The sequence below is a fragment of the Serinus canaria genome, chromosome 6, assembly GCF_022539315.1.
Source record: "Serinus canaria isolate serCan28SL12 chromosome 6, serCan2020, whole genome shotgun sequence".
In the NCBI taxonomy this organism is placed as follows: domain Eukaryota; kingdom Metazoa; phylum Chordata; class Aves; order Passeriformes; family Fringillidae; genus Serinus; species Serinus canaria.
The window spans coordinates 30695145-30709908 of record NC_066320.1 but is presented as its reverse complement, the minus strand read 5'-3'; the positions used below and the strand labels follow the sequence as shown (position 1 = coordinate 30709908).

General features: G+C 43.1%; 1 protein-coding gene across 11 annotated transcripts in view; it reads right to left on the bottom strand.

The window, feature by feature from the left end:
- The window catches only part of TACC2 (transforming acidic coiled-coil containing protein 2), a 118456-nt gene that overhangs the window by 54413 nt on the left and 49279 nt on the right, over positions 1 to 14764 (bottom strand). For all 11 annotated transcript variants that reach the window (XM_050975961.1, XM_050975960.1, XM_050975952.1 and 8 more), the window contains one exon: positions 14534 to 14665. In XM_050975961.1, coding sequence (XP_050831918.1) covers positions 14534 to 14665 — 132 coding nt within the window. The remainder of the gene's footprint in view (positions 1 to 14533; positions 14666 to 14764) is intronic.

The window sequence follows — 14764 nt, the reverse complement described above, 5'->3', positions numbered from 1 at the left end:
AAAATTGAGAATTTGGCATATGCATGCAAAAAGGGCATATTTAATCATAGATAAAATCTTAACCTAGACCCCTTTTCAGCATGGATTCTAATACCAATTTATTTCTACAACTTTCCCTGGTGTTTAATCAAGAAGTCCATCATAGGATACTTTGGAGGAAACCCTAAAGCAGCAGCTATTTCAGGAATTTGTTTGCCTCTGTAGCTTTTTTGATGCTATTCTACTCCAGTAATGATTCCTGACTGACACCTCACTACTCTAATGAACTCAGGGCAGCCAAAGCCAGCCCTGCTCTCCCTTTGTGGAGCAGCTGTCCTCAGGGCAATCAGCCTCTGCTGATGGCAGAAGTGATGGCTTCAGGGATGCTGGAACTGCGTGGGCAGCTGCCCAACTTGCCTGGGACATGGCCAGATGTTTCTGCCTCTGAGCCATCACTGCCATTAAGGAATTTGCTTATGTGTGCAAAGCAAGCCAAATGCAACCTCATTTAAAAAGCACTGGTAAAAGTTACAGTGATAAGGGTAGAAAGTCAAAACCTCACACCAGAACCGATGACCATGACATGCTACGAGGATGTTCTTGTTTCATAGAACAGACCCATGTTTTCTCAAGGATAGAGAAACACCTCCATTCTTATCTCATTTTGAAGAGTATTTAGTTGAAGAAAGCAGCACAATCTCTTGGTGATTTATTTAATACAAGATTACTCATATCTTCCACAAACTCTTCCCAATGACATCAACAGTTACTGAATGATGCCTGTGCTAAAAGTGCATCTGTTGATTATGTCAGCCCTTAAAAGATCATCCTGAAACCTCACAGGAATGTCTTAATGCAAAACATGAGTAGGTTAATAATAAAAGGAGTCATTGAGAGAGATGATAATATAATTTACTCAAGTGCCCCCCAGATGTATAAATAAATAAATAAATAAATAAATATATATACACACACCTTCATCAATATATATGTAAATATAAATATATAAACATTGATCTTGTTCATCCAACGGAATGCATTCTTAAAAGGCTGTGAAAATTGAAGATAAAAAGCCTGAACCCTGTTTTAGCAACACGTCTTTTATTGCCCAGTTCTTGAACCACTGTTAATGATAAACAGCAGTGTGTGCAGATGAAAATGTCATTTACAATGCTTTAAAGATAATGAGGCATCCATTTATTCCACCATATTATTAAAATAGATGCTTTTTATAGAAATGTCAGATGGAACTATAGGGAGAAAAAAATATTAATTGCTGAAGCTACGCATCAAAAGAACAAAGGATGCAGAAATGCTGTTAGGCCTCTATCTTACAAATATAACAAGACACTGTCAAGCAAAGCTATCTGCTGATATACTGAAATATGACAATAGGGAGCAGCTACCCACTTGTAAGGCCTATTACAGAGGCAAAACTATCAGTTACTGCTCTATCATTCCCCAATGGCTCTGAAGCACTTATCTCAAACACACAAATGATGTTTCAACCATAATCAGATCTACCCTAACAAGCACACATTAAATTGAGAAAAAAAATTTGGAGACCAATATGAGGTTCATTTTTAGACTAGCCCTAATGGATAAATATCTAAAACTTACCAAAATACCTATTCAGTAATGAACAGAGTAGTCAGACATGTAAAGATAAATGTGATTTATAAAACTGTAATGACAAAAGGAGACAAGGCAGTCCTTCTAAAACCCATTCAGAGGTAAGGTCCATGCTCTACCATTCCAGCTTACCAGGCTGGGGTGGAGGGTTAAGGAGGAAAGACTGTTGGCTAAGTAAACTGACAAATCCTCTACCAATAAACTACAAAATCCTATGTACAAATGGGAAATGATGCTGACATTCCTGCATGCCCATGCACATTTCTGCACTTTTACAAATGATTTAGCCACCCAGGAAAGTGCTAACTCGCTCTGAACAAGCACAAATTGTCTCCTTTTTCCTCCCTCCCCCAGCAAATCTTTCTGAGCCGGCCTTCAGTGAGGAGAGACCTAAGGACACCTTGCTTATGCTTCACAGAGGATCTAACACCATGACAGGGATGGATGTGACAAGGCGGATGCTGAAAACACAGTATCCATGCAGAGAAAAGCCCTGAAAAAAGCCCAGTGAAACGGAGCTCCACGCTGGGCGTTTTAAACCGAAAACACAGAGGTGGCGGTGGGCTAGGCAACGGGGAAGGGGCTGGGGTTTTGTTCGCTGGCAATGGTCATTGTGTTTGATTGACCAGGCACCCGAAACACGGCAAGACAGAGCGTACAGGGGCAGGCACCCACGGCCCGGGGTGCCCTGGCAGCGGCACGGAGCTCACCCACACCCCGGCTCTGCCCCGCACCGAGCACCGAACAAAGGCCTCAGACACCCCCACGGCAGCGCCCAGCCCGGGCACAGCACGGCACCCGCACTTACATGGCCTCAGACGGCTCCCGGACCAGGCCACCTGTCTGTGCCTGCTGCAGGGACTGCGAGCCTCCCATCCTCAGCGTGCCCTGGGCTCGGGGCTAGGCGACAGCAAGGCCGGCTTCCTCCGGAATCCCCCCGGCGAGCAGCCCCGGCAGCTCCGGCTCTGTGGAGGCTGCGGTGCTGCAGTGCAGATGGGAACAGCTGCTCGCATCAGTGGCAGCACAGGCACGAACACTTCGGCAGCTTCTCCTCTCTGAAGTGTTGCCAGTTTTGGCGGTGGGCTGTTGTTCGGTTTGGGGGTTTGTTTTTGGTTTGGTTTTTTTTTTTTTTTTTCCTATCCAGATGAGCGGTGTTTATAAAATAAAACAAAATCCCGGCCGCCGTGACAGGGTAATCATCTGCTAAACAACAGTGGTCCAAACAGCTCCGGTGCAGGCGCCTGGAACGGTACTATTGGCTATGGAAACCGGCTCAAAAAAAAAAAAAAAAGAAAAAAAAAAGAAGACGAAGAAAAGCAGACCCTCCCTTTAAGCACACATTGTCAGCTACTGTGGCTCTCTAAGGACCTGCAGGCAGGACCATTACATTGTGTTGACTCAGCTGATTTGAAATGCAAATGCCCGTGTGCGCTGGGCGCCGCGCACACGTCTCCCCCCAGCCCCGACGAGCCGCGTTCATCGGGACGCTGGCACGGAGGATTAACAGGCAGAACGGCTGCTTTCTGCTCTTTTCACAAACCAGCTCATCCCTCTTGCGGGAAAAAAAATGGAATCTTCCGTGAGGAACGTAGGGAGAATATCATGAGCAGCCAAGGTAAACAAGCCAAAGTGGGAGCAGCTCCATCCGACGTTGGGGCGCTTTAAGCGCTCTGCTCCTGCCTGCACCGACCCCCTTGCTGGACAGGGATGCTTAATAGAGGTGGGGAGGATCTTTAAGACCACAGATTTCCAAACCTTACAAATCAGCTTATCCTTTTGCCTTCGAGGAGGTACCAGGGCACTGGGAATTCTAAGATGCTGAAAAGGATGGGCACCATCGCTCTCCACATCCCTGCCGTTGGCAAATAACAGATGATTCACATACAAGATGTGTTTCACATCATTAAAGGAGGAAAAAAAAAAGATCAGTTGCACTGCTGCCTGTATCAGGAATGAAACTCTAGGGATACAAATGGCTTGAAGCTATGTAACAATTCTGGATACATCACAGGGTGGAGGGGTCAAAAGGATCAGATAAATTTAACAAAAATATTAAAACGTGCTGACTTCCAAGCCCCTTTCACTGCACAGTTTTTATGCTCTAGTGGAGGCCTCATTAGGCTCATGCTTTCAACAGTTTTGGGATTTTTTTCTCTGCTTGCATAAATCCAGCTGGGTTTTCTTGCTTGACAGGAGAATGACTACTGAATACATGTATAACATTCTGATTCTCTGGGTGCACCCACAATAAATTGTTCTTGAGATAAGAGGAAACAAGGATGTTTAGCGAAGATTAAGAACTTTTCATTTCCAGAGGCTGCCTAAATTTTAATTCTGTTTTATGAACAGCATCAAGATACATTATATTTTTCTTTTCCCTGCTTTTTTTTTTAAAACTATAGGGGAAAGCCTGTGAGCCAGCTCTTTGTTCAGCCACAAGCTTTGAGCAAGTTATAATTTTGGGGTTGTTTTGTTTCTGATAAAAGCCAAACCCTCATTTCTAGCATCTCATTGCTCAAGACTCATCCAAAGTCCACCAGAGAAGCAGCAGCAGTGCCTCTCTCAGGGACTGAGCTCCAGAACTTCTGGAGCAGGGCTGGTGCCTGAGCCACAAGTGACCCCCCAAACTCTGCAGCAGTGCTCAGCTCTGATCCTCCCTTGCCAAGGTGGTGGCAGCTCACTACATCCTCTGTATTTGCCATTCACAAGTAAGGAACACACAGAAAGTGCATAAAATATATGAAAATGTCCTATATACTCCTTGGCAGTAGATTTGAAATGGTTAAAAACTCCAGGATTCCCATCCAGTATGGGAAATCAATGGTACTGGCCAACAGACTAAAATTCCATGTTTGTATCCAGAGTCCCTCACTTTAGTGTGTGTTAGGTCTACCTAGTCTTTGAATATCATAATAGCTCCCTGCTGGATTTCATTTGTTAGAGAGAAAAGGAAGATTCAGAGAAAAGAAAAATCCCTAGAAAGGCAAACACCAAGTTGAATAAAGCCCTACCAAGTACCTGGAACCAAGAGGGAGAACACAGGCACTGTTTGTCCTGGCAGTGAGGAAAACAGGGATACTGTTCTGACAGTGAGGAAAACAGGGGTATTCCTAACAAGTGCAAAGAATACACTTAGAATGCCTGTGTCAACTCCTTCAAGTTTCACATGTACATTTCTTAAACAAACAAAGCCCTAATAAAAGAAGGCTGGGATTGAATCCTATTCTGACTCAGCATGGTCCTTTCAGGAGCTGTACAGTGCAGGTTTGCTTTTTTTCCATTCTCCAACGTTTCTATGCAACAAACATTTGAACTGAAATAGAAATGCAGGTCTTGGCAAACCTGCAGGAGGAAGGGCCTCAGCTTTTGGAGCCCAGCTGTGGCCCTGCTCACTCTGCACCTTCTGTCTGGATTACAGGGGCTCAGGGTTATGGTGAGGGGTGTCACAGGCAAGGCACTGCCTCCTTCTCCCCTCCCTCCCACCCCAGTTCTTGTGCACAGCTCAGAGATTCACCAGAGGACAGCTCAGTGCCTCTGAGCTTCTCCAGCTCATGAACAGGACAGGATTTCACTCTTCCTTTGAGAAACAGCCATCCAAGCAGCTCAGCTGCAGCAATGTGAACTCCTGCTGGCCACGGTCTTTCACAAAAAACTGTGCTGCAACTGAGCCTTGGACTGGAGAGAGTTTGTTGCCTATGGGATGCAATAACAAACACTAAACTGATGTTTCTGGCCAACCTGTGCAAGAAGCCAAAATGGAGATTTACTTCTGATTTGGCCATAAAATCTGTTACACTACAAAGCTACAGCCCATCCTGACTGGTAAGAAATACCTCAGATGAGAGGAGCTTCACCTCTCCTGCCTGGCCCCAGCTCACCCTTTAGGCCTGCCAAGAAGCATCAACTTAGCACTAAATTTAGTGTGGGCTTTTAAAAATATAAGAACTGTGTTGACACTGAGTACATTTGGTAAGAACTTCTCTGGAACCTTAAAAACACACAGATGTAGCTCAGAAAGAAAAAAATTCCCATTCTAGCTTCAAAGGATTTAAAGATGCCCTAGGCACTTCAGCCTAGGGTTTAAAAGCCATGTAACAACTTATTGTGATCCCACTGCTGAAAAGCCTATTTAAGTATTCAGTACCATCCTTTAAAATTAATCATTTTCTCTTTCTGCCTCTTTCACCCATTTAAGCAAGAGCCATATTTTGGCCTCTACTAAATTAATGTTTTATTGAAACTGGATGTCCACTGATTAGTTGTTTAAAACACTCTACAGGCTCCTAAATATTTGGTCTGATTCCATTTCATGTTTATATATCAATTCAAACTTCGGTCACTTGCACCCAATTTGAAATTTTTGGCTTCCATCAAAAAACCATGCTGAGCAGGACCATGATAAGGTTTGAGATACTGAAATTTATGTTCTGTTTCTTTGCTCTTGGCTTCAGTGTCCATTGTGCCAGGCATTTACACAAGTTATAAACATGACCACACATACACACACAGAGAACATCAAAGAGCCTGCTGAAAGAAAAGCCTTCCTCACACATCTATTCCCTAGGGAAGGAGGGGTGAATATTAAGCTGCACCTCCTAGCTGCAATGCATTATTGAGGTACTGTGCAGAAACAAGCACCATATAAAAGAAAATGCAAAGACAGAGAAAAACCGAACATCCCAAGCAAAAGGGGATTTCTCTGCTATCTGAATGCTGCTGCCACAGCTCTAAGAAACAGTACTTCCTACAAAACAAAACAAAAAAAAAACCAAACAACAAAAAAACAAAACAAAAAAATCCAACAAAATATGGGGAGATGTTTTTAAAAACCAGATTATTGTTTAAACATAATTCTAACCCTCAATAATTTTATGTGTGTTTATTTATTTATTTATTTATTTATTTAAATGATACTGCCTTTGGACCCCAAAGCCTTGAATGTAGATTAGGAAGAAGATGTCACCCCAAAGTCTCTGTTATTTGTAGGCTGTCTGGAATCAAAGGGTTCATGTCAAGGCTGTCCACACTATCAGACTGCTAAGGAACAGCAACATCTCTCCTAAAGGACTGAGAGGACCAAACTGCTTGAAAAATCTGACTCTAAGGACAGAATGGCAAAGCCAAGCCATGCCTGGGGAGGCTGGCTGTGTTAGAGAGCACATTAGCACATAAAAGCACTGACACCTTTTGAAGTGCAGTGGTGAGAGCCCTTTTAGGACACCCAAGGCTGGAGACTCCCCTGCTCTGAAAGCCCTGCAGGAGCACCAGCCCTCCCTGGCCTCCTCTGGCCTGCCAAGATGCAGGTCCCCCAGGAGCAGAGCCCTCTTTGTGCTCCAGGGAAGGCTGAGCAGGCTGTTTGCAGCCATGTGGGCACTCAGGGCTGGGGTTCATCTTCCTAAGGGTTATACAGCAGCCAGCTGACAGGCTTTTAAAGAATTCAAGCATTCTTCATGACAGGTTGCACAAAAATAGATAAGTCTAGGCATGCCATACATATTTCTGTGCTTCTTTGCTCACCATGCATTTTACCAGTCTTGGGACACCTTTATTTCCTTTGTTTTAGTTGTTTTTATTCTGCAAATTAGACTGTCTTATTCCTGTAGCCATATTTTTGCTGCTTAGTCTCATCCCCCTCTCTCAGAGAGCAAGAGAGGATATATCTTAAAATATCCACTTCCCTAGAGCAAAATAATTTACATTTCCTTCTCAAGGAGCTGAAGCTGCTGCTGGAATAGCACAAGGCATTTACTACCCTTCCTTTGGTTCTTCCCATTTTCTTGTTGACTCCAATCCTATGTCATGCCCTGGGATGTGCCACAAGGAATCTCTGTGAGACCACATTCATCATGTACTCTTTTTATTCCAGCCAGGTCACTCCATGCTCCAGCTCACCACCTGCACTGCTGTGGGACAGGGACAACATTCAGCACTGCTGCTGTCATTACCTCCTTCAGAAAGTCCCAGCTAAGCACAGAAACCCAACCAAACCCATCTTCAAGCTTTGTCTCCAGAGGTGTGATTCAATGGGTTTTTTTTTCTTCAGGGAATAAAAGAAAATTAACTCTATTCCAGCCCAAACCAGGATACCACAGTACTGTATGTGAGCATACCATAATTTAAAACTAAAAATCTTTATTATTTTGAAAGATGATAACCCAAACCACTTCCTGGAGGGCCAAGCTGTGACCTCTTGCTGCTATCAGGTACCAAGAGCAGTGGGGAAAAAAAAAAAAAAAAAAAAAAAAAAAAAAGAGCAAATTTTTTCTCTCCCTTACTTTTATGAGCACATTTGTGCTACAAATAAAAGAACAAATACAAAAGTTAGCTGAAACATGTGACAAATTTATCTCATTTTGGTATACTGGCAAAAACCAATGAAAGGGTAACACAAATTGAAACATCTGTGCTTTAACATGCCTAATAAATAGATTATGTACTGCAGTTTATGGACATGGTATAGTTAAGATATTATTATAGTCTATAATTAGCCAATTAAAGATGCATTTATTGCCATCCTCCTAAAATCCAGTTATCCTTAGCTTAATTCCATTCCAGTACAGAAAAATCAGAAATTCAGCCCTACAGAGAGAGTGACAGACCTTCAGATTGAAATCATGGGTTTGTTGGTTTGGTGGTTTTTTTTGTTAGCTGTAGGTTTTGGATTAGTTTTTGCTCAGCATTTATCTTTTAATGGTCTAAGAGTGGGGCACTGATTCACAAGTGGAGAGTGTAAACGAAATCTGAGCAGTAAAATGACTGCAGAATGTTTAATCAGTGGGATATTTTTCAATACAGTTTTCAAGGAAAACAGAAGCAATTTGTTCAACTGCCTCAGTACATCACCTGGCACAACTCAGCCTTATCCATGTCACCATGGTACAAAATTATACATCACCAAACACCACCAGGAGATCCCGGGTGTAAAGCTTAACAGACTTAACTTGTTCTTACAGATCAAGTACTTTAGATAGACACTGTGTCTGCTCCACCACTTATCTAGATTAACATAGTGTGAGTGCTTTATTTGCATTGATACACTCCTCATCAAAACACACAACATCCCAGGGTTTTAAGCCTGAGCCCACTGACATCTGCTAATTCCAAGGAAACAGGAGAGACCTGTGATGATGCAGCCAGGATGGACACTGAAGCTGACAAGAAACAAACATCAGAGTGAGTTTCAAATAAAAATAAAAACAAAAACAAGATGAAACATAAATGATTGCACGCCCTCCCCACTGATCCCTGCTTGGTTGCTAAGGTCACTGCTTAATCTAAATTGCAAGTGAGATTAATGGCATTAAGAGTTATGAATAACCAAGATGCCTGCTTAGTTATTGAAATGTCCAGCATGGGAAAGGCAGAGGAAGGATAACAAAAGGGGCCCTGCACGGAGCTGCTGGGGGGCTCCAGGCTTTCAGGGAGTGAATTACCATCAGCAACGTGAGAACTGCACAGCCAGCAGCATTCCACGTTCCAAAGCCTCCCTCCCATGGAACTGAGGAGCCACACCAAGTGGGAGAGGAGGTTCCCAGGAGCTGAGCACAGCCCTGGGTGTGGGTGCTGCCCTGAAGGAACAGGGCTGTGCCCCACACAGACCCTCAGAGGAGGCAAAGTTTGGGGTCAGGGCAGCCAAACCCCTCACACCTCTCTCCTGTAGCCTCTGCTCTCCCATTTGCTGCTTTGCTTTCCCCTCCTGCCAAGGCACAGACACTTCTGGTTTGGATTTTGGGCTCTATCATGCTACTGCTGTAAGAGCCAGGCCTGAATTCCTCGGATCACAAACATAACTTTGAACTCCTATTTACCAAATTTCTGGCCTGGCCTTCAGACTGGGGCCACAAGCATCACCACACCAAAGGAGGGATTTTGTTTTCCTGCTGAATATGCCTCTGCAGACCATGTCCACAAGCCAAATGCCCAAATTCTGTTGACATTTCCAAACAACAGAATTGCAAAAACACCATTACAGATGACAGGAGCTCATCTTGCTTCCATGCTTCTTTTAAAGTCCCTAAACATGCTGAGGTGTAAGATCCCTAGGGCAGCTGGAGCCAGGCTTGTTAGGAAAGGAGCTGCCTCATGCCAGGAGGGTACTGACATTTTTAAGGGTTTTATGCACCTGCCCTCAGCTGACAAGATCAGTGCTGATAGTGCTCTCTGGGAGCACCTTGTTGCAGGAGATTTCAGCAAGCAGAATCCAAAGGCCTGCTGGCCTCAGGGCCCAAGTAAAGAATTAGATGATGAAAATGCAGGATGAAGAAAGCAGACAAGAACAGCATTCCCCCCCTGGTGCAATGCTCTGCTGTGGCTGCTAAGGATGGGTGGTCAAATGACTGCCTTAAAGAAGTCAGCTTGCAGCTTCAATTTGATTTCATGAGAGTTAACACAAAATTGGTCTGAAGTATGTCCAGTGTGTCTCAATGGCTTCTTTAAGCTTTTGTTTCCAGAAGATTTAGCATTAGAGTACCCCAAAAGCACATGCCATATTTTAGCATAACAGTGATTATTGAGAAATACAAAACACACCTGACAACAGTTTTAACTCATTTATTACCTGCTCTAGGACAAGAGGGGATCCCATACAAGTCCTCCACCCTCCTGGCAGTGTCAGGAGCTGTCACTGTGTGTGCCACAGTGCCAAGGAACAGCATCCCAAGCCTGGAGTGTAACTTCTGAATATTTACTGCCATGGTTTTTGTAGGATGCAGAATGATCAATGCTGTTCTAAGACTCCTTGTGGATGGATTAATTAGCGTTACGACATTTTCATTTTCATGCTGCTGAACCTGTTCCAGCAGCAAGGAAATTACCATAAATTGCCTGAGGGAACCTGTAAAATACACAGGAATAACAGGCAAACAGAGGGCTACCATCACCCTTTTGTCCATGCCCTCAGACTGAGAGCAGCTTTACAAGACACACAAATAATTGCTCTCTTTGAGCAAACCTGCAGGCAGAACACCCCAGAGAGCCCAAATTCCCAACCAGCAAGTGGTTAGAAAACAGGTGACATTTCCCACTTGTGTCAAGCACCCATCAATGCTTTGCCTTTTAAAATGGAGCTGCTGGCAGCTATTTGTTGACTGTCCCCCACACCACGGGTTCACCCAGATAACCCCACCATGCCAGTCAAACACCCAGCTACAAGAAAATCCACAACATTTTGGGCTTGAAACACAACAGACACCCCAGAGTTTGAGCTATTAGTAATAAATTGAAGATGTCTGCAAAAAGCATCCTCCTGCCTGGGGCTGAGCTGTATTAAACACACCACTCAGCAGACAATCTCCTGTAAAAACCTGGAATGGTGGAAATGGATGAAGAGCAGCACTGTGGCTCATTTCTGTCTATTTCTTACAGGCTGGCTGGTTATGTGGAAAGGATCTGGTTTTCATGCTGTTTTGGAGGTAAATGCTTTTCATGGTGTCAGCCACAAAGCCTCAACAAAAATCCTTGGGTTTGGTTTATAAGAATTAAACAACTTCATTTCAATGCCTTTTATCTGTTGCTATCCTGAAAAAAGCATCACTTGACTTGTGCACCAGACAGTCCAGACACACACACTACACACCTACTATCCAGTTCATGTGACAAACATAAAACCCACAAAACTACACCTTCCTTTTGCCCCAGAAAATCCCCAACCCCCCAAAAAAAGATACTGCAAACTCCCACATTTGTATCCCTCACTTGCACTTCTCATGTCTTCCTTGCTCAGTGCAAGTTAAATCTTGTAACACATTCCTTTCAAAAGGGTTAAATTCACTCAAGGGAAAAAACCTTTGAGTTTCTGAATCCCATTTAATCCCTTCTTGGTTTTGAATACATCATTAAAAGCAAGTCAGTCTAGGATTATCAGTGTTGGTCCAAAAGGAAGGCAACACAGTGATTTTTATTTCCTCAGTTTCACACCAAGCCTCTCTGAAGGTGGGCAAAAGGAGAAAACTTGTTTTCAACACACGGTCAAGCAAATTAAACCCAGAAGTCATAAAGCTTATCCTGTTTTTCTGCCTGACACCAATTCTTCAGCTTTGTTTCCTCTCAGGGAAGCATTATGAAACATTTTGGAAACCAACAACACAGAAAGTAGAGCTTTGTGTAAACACTGTTTTGACTTTCTGCTTTCAGAGAGATTTGTTGCTGTGCTTCCAATTGGTTCCAAGCTCATTTCAGGAAAATTAGGTAAGACAGAAATGTGTATTTGATTTCAGAGATCAACAGACATTCCCTGTCCATCCAAAGTCTCTCAAAATGTTCAGACTCCAGTCTGCTGTAGCTTTTGAAAGAAAGCTGACCTGGTATCTGACAACAGGGAGGACCCAGCTCTCCATTCCCATCAGCCACACAGAATATCACAGGTGCACTTTCCAAAGCAAGCAGGGAGGCTACAGCAGAGGACAAGCTGAAAACCAGCACTTGGTTTTTGTTCTCCAGAACAAGTCATGTCCACCTCTCTTCCCCACAGCACAAAGGGATGGAGCAGCTCCCCAGAGACTTTCCAGCTCTGTCCATGGGGCTTCCATAAAGAATCAGCTATTCTCCAGCAATATCTCAGCACTTCTCTCAAATTATCAAGTGTCTGTGACACGGTTCATAATGTGATCATCATAATCATAGAGGAGACTGCAATGCCTCAAGGTTCCATTTTACAGAAAATCACAGAGTGTCCCAGCAGCTGCACAAGTTCAGCACCTTGCCAGACAGCTCCCATCAATGTGACAAAGTGAAACAGAACCCAATTTGCAGGCTATTCTTTTCCATGGTTGATTTGACTCGATACACAGAAACCACATAAAAATGCACGGTAGTCTCAGAAGTACTCACATAAAGGGCTGGTTACAAGAGCAGATGGCTGTAATTTGGACAGTAATATTTTTGCTTTTCAAGAGGATGCAAGAATGATCTTCTGTTCCACAGACCACTCTAATTCTCACCTCCATGTGCATCTTAATTTCCATGAAGATACAAACACTCCAGTTCAGCTTTGGAGAAAGAAGCTGTGGATGACAGTATCACTATTCTCAAGGCATAATGATGTGGGAAATAAAAAGATTTCTAGAAAGCTGTAAAAGCAGGCTCCAAACACATAACGAGGATGCTGGGAGTGCACATTTGGGCTGCTGACATCCTAGGCTGCATTTGGATTCTGCATTAAGAAGTTCTACTAATACAACACATTGCCCAAAGAGGCTGTGGACTTCCCACCTCTGGAAGTGTCCAAGGCCAAGAGACAGACATTTACATTATTAAACACACATCAATATCAAAACAAAAGAGAAACTTCAGAGGGACAAGCCAATCTAAATATGTGAGCACAGCAGAACTCTGCTTGCCTGCAGAGTTCTAAATTTACTTCTCCTGTCATTGAAGCTGAATTTTAGTCAAAAGGAAAAGAAAAACCCCATGTTTTAGTGGTTACAATTTGGATTTGTAAACAACAGTCATTTGTGACTGCACTACAGCAGTTGTGAAATCCAGGGTTATCTGTGAAGCTCAAACAATTTTGGATGATTCTCTGGAAAGAGCCAACATCTTGGGGTGAGCATTTTCCAACTGAAAATCTCATATGCCCATTTTTCTCCTTTTTTTAGATGACAACCATTGTATCTACCCTTCAATACAGAAAATCCTCTCCAGGTGACAGAAATTGCAAACTGGTGCAAAACATTTCTGTTCTCCATCAATGGTACACAGGTTTGTGCATTGCACTGTCATGGAGGGAAAGCTACAAAAGACTTGGCCAAACTGTGCCTCAGCAGCACCTACACTAAAGCTGAAGACACCATTTTTCTGATCAAAACCATCAGGAGTTAAGAAATAATTAATCAATGTTTCCAGGATATTACAGTCAATAGTTTTTTCAGCAGCATTTGCTAATAGCTCTTTGTGCCCTGTTCCACAGCAGAACACATCTATTGTGTACATATTAATTCATAATTCAGAGTGTCCTCCTGCTGACAGCAGCATCTTTTGACATTTCTGAGCAGAGCTGTAGTGGCATAACTGTATTTCCTGTGGTGTCTCCTGTCTTGCATCCCACTTGTCACAGCTGCCAGTGGGTATTGGTGGGGTGGAGAATGCTGCTCTCCAGGGAGTGCCCATTTCATCTTCTCAGCTGTGCTGTGACCTTTTCCATTAATAGATGTCACAACAAGGGGAGGCCTTGATTGCTGAGCCCCAAGAGCAGACTGGTTAATCACCTCAGACAGGAATATCCAAGCACATGTCTGGACTATATTTGAGATGGGATGGTTGGGACATGATCTTTAAGGTTCCTTCCAACCCAAATCATTCTATGAGTCTGACTCAGTTTAGAGGTTTTCAAAGCAAAAATGTGCTGGAGCACCTATCAAACACTATGGCAACAATCAGTGTAGATCTGAGGCAGTGAAACATTTAACTTTGAAATCAAGGTAACATTAATTCAGCAAGAGTGAAACCAAGCTGGAAAACTTCCTTCACTACTGACAGTGACAATGCAAATCAGGTGTGGGGTGGGGAACTTGCTGGCAACATCTGAAGGGGAACGAGCAGAAGAGTCATTGTAAATAGGACCTGATTTTGCACAGTTTCACTCCCAGAAACAAACAAAAAAATACCGACAAACTTGAATTCAATAAAGGAAAATATGGGGGAAAAAACCTAAAAAAATAATAGTTTAAAAATAGAAGGAGAGATCAGCATAGTAATAACCAGTGTAGCCTAAGCTCCCCCTTCTGGTATTTTGGAGTAGATACTCTCGATTAGCCAAGTCTTGGTAAGTCTAACATTTGGATTCAAAATCCAGCAGCAAAATGTTCATATAACTCAGACACAACACCTGACAAACTTAGTCATCCTCTTTCACACTAGAAACATTTCTTAAGCAAAAGATGTAAAGACATATAAAAGTCTTGGAACAATGGAAATCACACAATACCTTTTTTTTTCCCTTGTGAAACCTTTGGTTTCTTCAGCAGGCAGCTCTACACCATCACCAGGGGCCACAGCCAAAGGTACATCCTCAGAAATGTGGTTATCAACTCCCTTGCAGCTATCAGGCGTGGAAGTGCTGCAAAACAAGTATTAAAATTAAAGCTGACAAATTTCAGTAATGCCCATGAAACTTTAATGAAGTCTCTTTACAGGATGAACTTTGGCTGGATCTACA